Source organism: Carassius auratus, unplaced genomic scaffold, assembly GCF_003368295.1.
Source record: "Carassius auratus strain Wakin unplaced genomic scaffold, ASM336829v1 scaf_tig00214183_4049273_7079891, whole genome shotgun sequence".
Classification (NCBI taxonomy): domain Eukaryota; kingdom Metazoa; phylum Chordata; class Actinopteri; order Cypriniformes; family Cyprinidae; genus Carassius; species Carassius auratus.
The window spans coordinates 1,845,836-1,858,734 of NW_020527547.1; the positions used below are offsets into that span (position 1 = coordinate 1,845,836).

At 35.6% G+C, this 12,899-nt stretch overlaps 1 protein-coding gene across 8 annotated transcripts in view; it reads left to right on the forward strand.

Annotated features, from left to right (window-relative positions):
- LOC113091380 (globoside alpha-1,3-N-acetylgalactosaminyltransferase 1-like) overlaps nucleotides 1-11,503 on the forward strand; it is a 41,976-nt gene extending 30,473 nt beyond the window's left edge. For 4 of the 8 annotated variants that reach the window (XM_026256879.1, XM_026256882.1, XM_026256881.1 and 1 more), the window contains 4 exons: nucleotides 2,769-2,816; nucleotides 6,287-6,316; nucleotides 6,424-6,561; nucleotides 9,575-11,503. In XM_026256879.1, the coding sequence (XP_026112664.1) occupies nucleotides 2,769-2,816; nucleotides 6,287-6,316; nucleotides 6,424-6,561; nucleotides 9,575-10,265 (907 nt within the window). In that variant the 3' untranslated portion in view covers nucleotides 10,266-11,503. The remainder of the gene's footprint in view (nucleotides 1-2,768; nucleotides 2,817-6,286; nucleotides 6,317-6,423; nucleotides 6,562-9,574) is intronic. The other 4 variants (XM_026256880.1, XM_026256885.1, XM_026256884.1 and 1 more) reach the window with 1 other exon arrangement.
- Nucleotides 11,504-12,899: the final 1,396 nt, after the last annotated feature.

A 12,899-nucleotide genomic window follows, 5' to 3' on the forward strand; every position in this document is an offset into this window, starting at 1 on the left:
AAGGTGTTGCTAAGCAGCTGCTAAAGTACCTGTGGTGGTTTCTAGGGTGTTGCTTTGCAGTTTCTAGGGTACTTAGGGTGGTTGCTAAGGTGTTATGCAGTTGCTAGGGTACTCAGGGTGATTGCAAAGGTGTTATGCAGTTAATAGGGTACTCAGGGTGGTTGCTAAGGTGTCATGCGGTTGCTAGGGTACCCAGTGTGGTTGTTAAGGTGTTGCTATGCGGTTGCTAGGGTACCCAGGTAGGTTGCTCAGGTGTTGATATGTGGCTGCAGGAATACTCAGGTGGTTGCTAAGGTGTTGTTGGGCAGTTGTTAGGGTATTTTAGGTGGTTGCTAGGGTGTTATGGGTGGTTTCTATAGCACACTAAAGGCCTGTTTACACCACTGTCACTTTTAAGTCAGCTGACCAGTCACAGTGGAGGAGGGGCGGGACTAATACCACACTGACCAACCGTCACACCCTGCTTGTACTATGACTGGACAACAATGGAGAAGTTAATATAGCTTGTCTTCAAGTATTTATGTTTTTACCGGATGTAATTGCCAGGTATATTTGTAGAAATACCTAAAAATACATTATATGGGTCAAAATTCTAGATTTTTCTTTTATGCCAAAAATCATTAGGATATTAAGTAAAGATCATGTTCCATGAAGATATTTTCTAAATTTCCTACCATAAATATGTCAAAAAAGTGTTTTATCATTACTAATATGTATCGCTACAGACTTCATTTTGCCAACTTTATAGGCAATTTTCTCAATATTTAGATTTTTGAATAATGATTATGATTATTATTATTATTTCTTTTTTTTTTTTTGCACCCTCAGATTCCAGGGCCCGTATTCATAAAGAATCTTAATGCAAAAAGTAGCTCCTAGTGACAAAATTCTAAGAAAATTCTTTACTCTTAAAATTTAAGAAAAAGTCCTAGTAAAGAAAAAAGTAATTCAGAAAGCATCTTAACCCTTAAAAAAGGTTTTAAGGTCAAACCTTTTAGGAGCACAGACGAGGGCTTTTAAGAGGCTTAAGAGTTTCTTTAGCAGAGGAGAAAATGGCAGAAAGACGAAGAGGCAGAAGAAATGTGTTACAGACAATGGATGACAGTGAGTTAATAAGACACTATAGATTAGATCGTGCAGGGATCATGTTTGTGACTGATCTTATTAGAGACGTGCTAACATCTCCGACACAGCGCAGAAATGCCATAGTGCCAGAAATTAAAGTAATCACTAGATTACGATATTTGGCAACTGGGAAAATGCAACAATGCAATATGATGACTTGGGTCTGTCACAACCTTCTGTAAGCAGAGTGATCACACAAACAATTACAGCACTCTCAGAACATCTTATTGTTTTGCAGTTCATTTAGTTTCCACTGGACATTCCCACCTTGCAGGCTCAAAAAACTGCATTTATGAATATTGCAGGCTTATAGGTGCACACAAGCAGGGGAAACCGTTAATAGTTTGTGCTATACGCTCCCATGTCTGCTGCTTGTCCCTTGCTGTGACACCTGGCCCAAATTTTCCTTTAAGAATGGCCTTGTGTTCATCCATTAACTGTGCTAACAGTAAACACTGTTCCTCTGTCCAGTTTGGTTTCTCGCCCTTCTTGGTTTTGATTCCATGTTTGATACATTAAAACCAACATTCAAACCGCCACTTAAATAGGACAGCAATCACTTTAATTGGAAAGAGTGGAACAATTTTTATCATTCTAAGCCAATCAAATACCTTATAGGAAATTAAAAGCATGGTAAATAAAAAAAGCATTTATATACACACACATATAATTTGTGTGTGTGTGTGTGTGTGTGAGAGAGAGAGAGAGAGAGAGAGAACGGTCAAATAGGAAAAATTAGGCATGTAAATTCAAAGTGAGAATTAGAATAGACCCTATAAAATCACTCTTTTTTTCCTTCTTTGACAACCAACCAATCACAGTCTTCAAAAGATTGTGTCATACATAGCAACGGGGTCAACCCCGCCTCCTCACTTAGATGAAAGTTTTTGTCTTTTCCTTACTCAGAGTTGCTCTCAGATCGGTCCCGAATCGCTCTTAAGCTAAGAGACTCCTACGTAAAGTTTTTAAGCTAAATTAAGAGTTTTCTGAGAGGATTCTCCGAATCTTTATGAATACGGCCCAGATTTTCAAATAGTTGTACAATTTAAAAATATTTGACCCTTATGAATAATATTGTGGTCCAGGGTCACATTTGTCAATTTTATGTCTGGCTTCCGCCTCCATTTCCAGCTATTTTTAGCTTGATAATTTAAAGGGACAGACCAGTGTGTGGTTACAATAAAGAGATGAAATCTAATGGATGCTAATATAGTTATCTTTATAGTTATCGTTCTTGGTTTTATTGGGCTGTTGTTGGTCAGAACAGCCTGAAGATCTGGGGCCAGTTGCATAAAAGGTTCAGTCTTTCAAGTTAGTCATCAATTATTATTATTTTTTTAAACTGGTCATCATTTTTTTTTATTCAGTTTAAAAAAAACATACATTAGTTTAACTTGTCTAACAGCTAGTTGGTCAAACTCATTCTTTGAGGCTAAGTAAGGCTAAGGCTAAGTATGCAACTGCCCCCACTGGGCTAAGTTTGCTGGTGGTAGCTTGAAAGCTCTAGGAGTAGGAGAAGTAGGAGAAGTTAGGGTTGATGCTTTTAATTTCAGAAGAAGAAGAATTAGTTTAAATGGGATTTCAGTAAGTTGGCCTTTTCAAGCCTACTTAATTATTTACTGATTCTGTATTCTATTTCTTAGTCTAACAAAAGAGCACCAGGAAAACTCGAAATTACAATTACCGCAAGGGTGAGTACAAACACTCTCTTCAACAGATTTGCTCTAATTTATTGTGATCTATTTGTTGAGTTGTCATTCAGTCAACCACAGTTCATCTGTATGGTGCCCCACCAAAATATTCCTCAGTATAAACTGAAAACTTCAGCTATGTTGTGTTAGTCTATATAAGGTAAGTAACTAGTTGTTTTTTAATCCTTAACAAGGTATATGTGGGGTTGCTTTTTAAATAAAAGAAGGTATCATTTTATGCATGTGTTTTGTGTACTTAGCACCTGTTGATCAACATTAGAGCAATGCCCTCAGGCTGACTAATGCAAAGACACTAAATCATCTGCAATGCATGTGTTCAGCAACTAGAATATAAAGCCTACAAACTGTTTATAAGAGGACAGGGAGGTGTGACAAAGAGGGTGCGAGAGGTTCAATGATGTATCTTGAAATATACCTGCCAAAAATGGATGACTCTTTAAGGAATGTTAAGCCATATGAAGAGTGCAACAGTCAGGTTCTGGAAGTAAAAATCCCATTCATTTTCTTTATATGGGAACTAATTTTAACAATGAATAATAAGCCATTAAATACAGACCTACTGTGAGCTACGAGGCTGTAAATCAATTATATGTAACCCTGGACCACAAAACCAGTCTTAAGTGTCGTAAACGTCATCTAAATAAATTATGATCGGACAATATTTGCCCATGATGCAACTATTTGAAAATCTGGAATCTGATGGTGCAAAAAAATCTAAATGCTGAGAAAATCACCTTTGTTGTCCAAAATGAGTACTTAGCCATGCATATTACTAATCAAAAATTAAAAGTAGGAAATTAAAAAAATATCTTCATGGAACATGATCTTTACTTAATATCCTAATGATTTTTGGCATAAAAGAAAAATAGATAATTTTGACCCGTACAATGTTTTTTTGTCTATTGCTTAAAATATACCCCAGCGACTTAAGACTGGTTTTGTGGTCCAGGGTGACATATGTGACACGTGCTGGCAAAATGAGTTGGAAAGTGCTAAAGCTAATTTTGGGCTACAGTCAAAAATAAAAAAATGTTGATTTTGAGGTTTTCACAAAAATTTGTTCATTAAGCCCTCATCTAGCTATCCCAATGATCCAAATAATACTTTTAGATGTTTAATTACCTTTATTTATTTATTTTGCTTCTGTTCTTATTTATAATAACAGAGATAAAATAAAAATAGATATATTTTGATTATTAATATAGTAATTGGAGGAAAGGATGCAACATTGCTCTGTGATTTTTCTCAGATTTCACTTTGCCTACTCTCTCGACATAAAACTCACCTCAGTCATTTTTGCCCGTTTCCAACAAATCATACATCATTCAAGGTTTGTGACTCATTCATAGGTTTGTGACTAATTTTGCCAGCACAGGTGACCTATATGGTTTTGTTGGAGCTATCAGATTGCATTATTTCAAATTATTTTTTAAAACATCTTGTAACAGCAAAATTATTGGTGAGAAATTACATTACCCATGATTCCACCCATCAGAGAATCGTGACAACCAAATCTCGCCAAAATAATTTTTAGTGCCTCTTCACTTCCATGAAGCACTGCGAACTTAATAGTCATAATTATAGTCGTAATAATGATCTCTCTATACTTTCAGATTACATAAAAATGTGTATAAACATACATTTATTGTTTCTAAATCTATAGGCGGTTTCAACGGCAACAACATAAACAAACGTTACTGCGCATGCACGCTTTTGTGGCCCTAACTTAACTTCCGGTAGACTTTCAAATAGAATCAAAAACAACAGCCAAGTCCCTCTAGATAGATATTTTTTGGTAACAAAGAAAATATGTTTGCTGCGTAAATCAGGCCGACTTAATGAAAATGCAAATTCATTTTTTGCAAGCAGGAGATGCTTTAAAGCGCGAGAAATAGAGGTTTCCCCAGTAACAGCTGTAAATAAAGCAGAGCTACGCTCACAAACGCTGTTTTATCCCTATCAGGCATATAACATGCAAGTCTTCATTCAGAAATACAGTGATATAAAAACACCTGTGCCTTGTTTTGATATTTAAACACAAATGTAAGGAATTATTGTTATTATTAAAGCTGCAGTCAGTAACTCTAGCAGTTAACAAACAGAACTGCTTGCGTCTTGCGGAAGAACATTGTACCTGGAACTACTTCTCTCTGTTTGTGTCTATGAAGAATCACAAAGGTACTGGGTTACTCCGCCGCGGTACCCCTGAAGCAATCTAAAATAGTCAGAATATAAACACTTATTATAGGTGCACCCTAATGATTCAGGACAAGCTAAAAACACAGTTTGGAAAATGGATTCATGGTGTACTCGCTTATTATATACATTTTTCTTCATTTTGAACACAAACAAAGTTACGGACCGCAGCTCTGATTGGTTGTTTTTTACCGGGAGCGCATGACTTTCTGCAAATGGCAATAGGACCACTGGGAGGAGCCAGAGGAGCTTGATTTTTTCACAGATTATCTGTCACATATTCTACTGTCAGGACATAATGACAGGTTTAACAAATATGTAAAAAATATATTTTTACAAAAGTTACCTACTGCAGCTTTAACTTCCGGTCTGGCTGCGGTGTCTTCTACAAGTGGTTGTGATGTGGGATGTGTTTCCCATACATTTATTTATTTGTGGAGACTCGCCACGATTTTAAAAGTAAACGATTTTCCAAAAGGATTCGTTGAATAAACATGAGCATGTACTGCATGTTTAACTTAGGGCCAGGCGCGTACACCCGATGAAACCATCTATATTTAGCATCTTTCTTTTTTTTTTCGTTTTTAATTTGTCATTCGCAATGTTTCTTTGGATTATAGTTCTTACCCTCATTAACATCAAGTATGCAGTTGTGTACCTTTTGACTTTTTATCAGATTCTCCGGTCGTTTTTTTGCTTTCAGTCAAAGTTTTTAATATTGTGATTCACATAATTTCTGGTTGGTTTGGTTCATGACTTACAACTGTTTAATGAAGATAGTATAATGAGTGGGGGAAATATATCCGGAGCCAAGGCTAAAAGAAGGGGAAGGGCAGTATAGAGAGATGTAGAAGAAATGCAAATCACATTAAGGTAATATGCTGTTCCAAAAGAGTGGCTTCAGGGGACCGAAGTATATAGGAAGGTGTGTAGGCAGTGAGTAACTATTGAGTTAGTGAAGTACAAGACTATAATGAGCTGTTAAATCTATTATTGTTTTTTTCCAATTGAATGCAGATGTTGACAGGTAACGAGTAAAACTGGTAGAGTTTGGGTGTGATGTGTCCCAGACGTTTAATCTTAAGATTTAATCTTAAGTCAGTTGAGAGCTTTCCGGTGTCAAGATCCATGTTCAGATCACATTAAGCCACATCATCAGCAGACTTTGGAAAAAAAAGGTCGGAGGTCAAAACAGTTTAGAATAATGAATAGAATAATAATCTTACAACAACTGTTATTATTTTATTTTACAGGATTTCATACAAACAGCCCAGTGTAGTAGGGTAAGAACATACTTGTTTAAACTATTATTTATTAATTTTACACTACTTTTGGATTGTATTTGGATTTTCTGTTCATCCACACGTGTGTATTTCCTCATTTAAAACAGACCAGATGGCAAAGTTATTGCCACGACGCCGTGGTTATCCCCAATTGTATGGGAAGGAACTTTTGATCCATTCCTGATTGATACGATCTACAAACAACAAAACATCACCATAGCAACTACAGTCTTTGCTCTTGGAAAGTGAGTTTCCATCTCTTCAATCTCTTCCTCTGATCTTCATTGACTTTGAATTTAACTGTAGCATTTAATTGTAACATTTAATTGTAAGAGTCAGGCAGACGGTGGTATTGTCATGAATTAATAAACTTGACTGACATAGCACACATCGCACACAATGCAAGAGAAAAACATTTCTAGTTTTATCTGTCCATCTATGTGGTTATACCAGTTTTGCCACTTGCATATATGAACTTGTTCATCTATTGTAGTGACCAGTCCTCATCTTTGACTTTAGCTCCAGCTTGACACACATGAACCAGCTGATCATGGTCTTCAGGATCACTAGCTTTCCATTTTTCCTCTAGACAGAAGAAGGTTGAAATGATAAATCAGCACCATAATGGATTCAAAGTGATCAGGGGCTTAAGGCGATCCATTTGAACCCATTGCAAAGGCTGTGCCATCATTTTATTTATTAAGGCCCGTTCACACCAAGAACGATAACTATAAAGATAATGATATTAGCGTCCACACCAGCAAACGATATTGTCTGTGTATTCTAAGCGGACACGCGTCTGCTGCTTTAAATTCTCGAGCTCATTACAGCAGGATTGATTCTGATTGGTTGGCAATGTTTTTATCGTTCATCAGAAGAAAAAAAAAAGTTCTGAAAGTGATTCCAACGATATCGTTTCTCTTTGCCTTTATCGTTATAGTTGTGGTGTGGACTCCGCTATTCTTTAATATTGAGAAAGATTTTTATAACTATAACTTTATCGTTATCTTTATAGTTATCGTGCTTGGTGTGAACGGGCCTTTGGTTTATTAGTTTAGTTCCCTTGTCTGGCTACTGTTTCTTTTGTTTCTTTTTCTAGTCTCTTGTGTACTTTTGACTATTGTTATTAAATAAATGCTAGACTGCCGTTGGATCCTGTCTGGGGTGTTCCCCATGGTATGTTGCGCAAGTAAACAAATAACCCTTTATAATTGTTTTGAAGGGTAACTTTCAAGGCATGCAAGTAGCCATAGCAACTGAACATAACCTTCTTTTGTTTATTTAGCATCAAAAAGATCATTCAATATCACACAATAATAAAAACATATTAAAGTTTAAAAGAGAAGATTAAAAAAAGATTGCATAACCACCTAGTATGTGAGAATCCCCACCAAGATCTCCTGATCTTCACATCAAAGAAGATACCAATAATAATAAGCATTTAAAGTGGTTATGTTTTGGGAACTGATAACCATGAGTAAGAAATCTTTGTCAATCAACCAAGTGTTCAAGGTTTTATTTGCTGGTAAGCACAGATGGGCATAAATATATCAAAACAAACTCACACACAAAAAAATGACAACAAAACAGAAAAAAAAAACTTATTCATGTAAAGTTTATTGTGTTGTATATAGTTTATTCAAATTAGAAAGTTTATCTAAAATGTACATTTTACAATTATAATTAATTTAAATAAAATTTTTGAGTCTAATAAACTGAGAAATTACATTTATCACAATGTAATTAAACAGGCCAAAAAATTTACCCAAAATACTTATTTTCATAAATTTACAACAGATATACAATTTTAAACCAAGCAAATATCTATTAGGTTCACAAAAGAATGGGGAAAAGATAAAAAGAACTAGACTGTGCCAAATCAAAGAAAGAAACAAAACCACAAAAATCTCACAAAAAAAAGCTTTAATCCACAATGTTCTCAAAAAAATCCCAGATTTAAGTAAAAGAAACAATCTTCAGCGTCAAAGAACCCCCAAATAAACTACTGAAAAAGTTGTGTTATGTGAGTATTCCAGCCTTTAGAGTGACATTACATACTGCTTAAAACATCTAAGATAAGATTACATTGCTATAGTGATGATGATGCGTCATTTGGAAGTTTAACCAGTAGAAACCGGATCTCAGGTATGTTGGATGGGACGATGACTAAAGACCAGTTGGTCTTAGATTGGATTGATTGCTTATATTGACAGCTCTTGCGTTCGCAAAATAATGGAAGTGCAATACTAGAAGATCAGCGCTCATCCACTAGGATCTTATTAATGCTTGCTTATTTATTTATTTTACTTGTTCACACATGCAAGTTGTTTGTATGTTCATGTATTTAAGCAATTATTGTAATGTATGCAGGATTTTCTTTTTTCCTCATTTGATTGGGTGAGCCAGTGCCACCCTGGCCCTTATGTAGCCTTGTCACTGCATGGCACACCCTTATTAGCAAAGCTATACATCTCTAACCTTTATATAATGTGTTTTCTTTTTCTGGATTTTTTGGTTGTTATTCCATCTCTATACATTAAAATAAACTATAGAAATAAAATGATAGACCCTTCATTTCTTTGTAAGTGGGCGAACTTACAAAATCAGCAGGGGATTAAATAAATATTTTCCACACTATATCATATTCATACAGTATGTTTTGTTCTAATGTCATAAGTCAAGCTAGTTGCAAAAAAAAAAAAAAAAAAACGATTAACTATCAAAACTGACTGACTTTAATCAACAAGTAGAATTGACCAAGAAATCCTCAACTTCTCTTATTCCAGAAAAGTCACTCACTCAATGCTAAATGGAGATGTACAGCTGCAGCTCACATGCATGAATGTTGGGGTTTGAGGGAGGGTGGGTGTCTGAACTAGATGATACACAAAATCAGCACCCTGAAAGAAGTGGACTGGCACAAAATATTTTATGTATTTTGAAACTACAAAAATACTAATCTTCAGTGTAAATAAAAATTACATTAGATTTTTTTCCAAAGCCTTTAAAATACAAAATAGTATTTTGTATTTCAAATGCATATTTTAAATACTTGTATCTGAAATACTACCCATCGCCGATGGTAAGTTGACCCTGCTTTCTAGAATATTCTGCTTTTCCTCATGGCTGCATGGACAATCCTGATCTAGTGTTTTGTATGGTGTCAAATGTACAGTATATTAGATATTGTCTTATGGTCTTCTTTTGGTGAATAGAATGTTTTACATATTTTTTTTATTACTCTTCCTTTTTTTCCAGATACACTCAGTTTCTTAAAGATTTCCTGGAGTCTGCAGAGCAGAATTACTTTATTGGATTTCGTGTGCATTATTATGTTTTCACTGATCAACCAGAACAAGTTCCTGAAGTGAAACTGGGTGAAGAACGTCAGCTGACGGTGTTGAAAGTCCCTAGTTCTAACAGATGGCAGGAGATCACTTTACGAAGGATGGAAAAGCTGGAGAAACTAATTGAAAGTCGATTGGTCAGTGAAGCTGACTATATTTTCAGCCTTGATGTGGACACAAAGTTCTACGGCCGATGGGGGTCAGAGTCTTTGGGTCGTCTTGTAGGTGTGATACATCCTGGTTACTATCAAACACCACGTGAACAGTTCCCATATGAGCGCAGGCCCGAGTCTCAAGCGTTCATTCCTCATGCTGAGGGCGATTATTATTATGGTGGGGCTGTGATCGGTGGCTTAGTGAAAGATGTACACGAGGCTGCTAAAACCTGCCGGGAGCAACTGGACATTGATGCAGCTAAATCCATTGAGGCAGCTTGGCAGGAGGAGTCCCATTTGAACAAGTACTTCCTTTATAACAAACCCAGTAAGGTGCTCTCACCAGAATATTTGTGGCAGGACTTCAAACCTCACACAAATGAAGTAAAAATCATTCGCTTCTCTCAAGTTATTAAAAACTATGCTGCAGTTCGTCCAAACCCATAACAGATGTAAATGATCACATATTTATGGACTTTATTCGGAATTGGTATGAAATCACCTAACAGGCATGTAAATATTACTGCAGTTTTTTCAGTTGGTTCAAAATAAACATGCACTAACGTTAGAAGTGCAGTAGTATTGGAAATGTCTTTTACAGGGTTGCAAAGAGGTGGACATTTTCCAGAAACTTTCCATGGGAATATAATCTGGGGTATTTTGGAAATATTTTAAATTGGAAATGGGAATTAAATGGAAATTTAACTTTAAAAGAACAGCATTTATTCAAAATAGAAATCTTTTGGGTGATGAAAATTCAGCTTTTTATTACAGAAATACATTATACTCTAAAACACAATAAAACAGAAAACCATTATTTTAAATTTTAATTCTTCATACTGTTACTATTTTGTTCTGTATTTTTTATCAAATAAATGCATGTTTGATGAGTGTAAGAGTGTAAAAATAATGGCAAAGGGCATCTCAGGAACTGCACTTCACTGTTTTGAGTCTTACCTCTCAGATAGGTCCTTCAAAGTACCTTGGAGAGGTAAGGTGCCCAAATTGCAAAATCTAACTACTGGAGTGCTTCAGGGCTCAGTTTTTGGACCACTTCTCTCCTCTGTGTACATGGCATCACTAGGTTCTGTTATTCAGAAACATGGCTTTTCACTAATTCCTTGAAGTATTGATTGATGATCAGCTGACTTTCTTAGACCACATTGCTAAAACTGTCGGATCCTGCAGATTTGCTTTATTCAACATCAAGAAGATCAGAACCTTTCTTTCAGAACATGCTACACAACTCCTTGTTCAAGCATTTGTTCTGTCTAGGCTGGACTATTGAAATGCTCTCTTGTTCCTGCAATTTAGCAGATTCCTAATTTATTTCCATGAATTCCTGTTAACTCCCATATATTCCCATTTTCTAGTCTTGAATATTCTCTCAATTTTGCAAACCTAATTGTATATAACAAATTATGAATATTTTATTAGCTATTGTTTCACATTTATTCTCATTTTCATCACTCTGGATTTATTTTGGGTACACTGTCTCTTTTAATCACAACTCACACTCACAACTCAAAACTGATAGACTCAGGTTTGTTAGGTGAAGCACAATTGCCATCAACCATTCAAGTTTTCAAGAATGTGTAAAAAAAAAAAAAAAAAAAAAATAGTAAATAATACATACAATACATTCAAGAGAAAATAAAGGCCATAATGATTAATTGTTTTCACCAGAATGTCTAGTTGTGGTTTTTTTATTACGGCAACAAAAAAAAAAAAAAAAAAAAAAAAAAAAAAAAAAACCAAGAGAGAGTGAGAAACTCTAATACTGTAATAGCTCTGTTTGAAATTTACAATATAATTAAGATATACCATACCATACTATACTGTTATTCTGTCTCCATACATCGTCAGTCACTCTGCACCGGAGACTACACGTGTCTCATCTGTCCCTGTAGCAAACATACATCACTCACTCAGATGTCTGTTTCATGTTGTGATGTGCTCATCTGCAAAACTTAAAGATTTTCTTGTCAGATGTTAAATAGACATTTAGTAAGCATCTTTAAGATGTACATGTATTTGGTTTATGTAAATATACTTTATCCCATAGCACACTGAAATACACTTTTACTGGGTGGTGCAGTGACAACAATCTCAAAAGTCAAAGGAGATTGTTGTTGACTTCAGGAGAGTGCACACTCAGCATGCTCCTCTGACCATCAACGGTTTGACTGTAGAGAGAGTGAGCAGCACCAAGTTCCTGGGTGTGCACATCACAGAGGACCTCTCCTGGACTGAAAACACAGCAGCACTGGCCAAGAAATCACAGCAGCGTCAGACCTGGCCCCCCAACTAAGTCTGGTTTCTCCCAAGGTTTTTTCTTAATTCTGTCACCGATGGGAGTTTTGGTTCCTTGCCACTGTTGCCTCTGGCTTGCTTAGTTGGGGTCACTTCATTTACAGCGATATCATTGACTTGATTGTAAATGATTGCACAGATACTATTTAAACTGAACTGAGAAGATGACATCATCGAATTCAATGATGAAATGCTTCATCATTTTGCATTATTGACACTTTTCCTAATTGATGTTGTTCAGTTGCTTTGATACAATCTTTTTGTTTCAAGTTAATATAAATAAAGGTGACTTGACTTGACTTTACTAGTGTCTTTACAGCTTCATCAATTTAACAGTTTAAGTCAAGTCAAGTCACCTTTATTTATATAGTGCTATATACAATACAGATTGTGTCTAAGCAGCTTTACAGTGTCAAACAGGAAAATAGTTTTACTCTGCAGTTGTTCAAAAAATTTTAACATAAGAAACCGTGTTTTTGGGTTCTAATACTTATATTTGGAAACACCCTTGTGCCTGTTCTCCATCCTGTTCAATTATGACATATCCTTTCCCATGGCCTCCTGGGATAGAAAACGATTTACTTTGTTTTCGAAACAATACCAATAATTAAAAGGACAGTATCGTCAATATCTATACTGATACAATACTTTTAAACACAAATTTTCATTATTAAGAGTAAAATAATCCGTGACTTGGTTATACCATCAATACCCTCACTCTCTCGGCTCTGATGGCTCCCCTCTCTGTGCCAGCCACATTGTCAACTA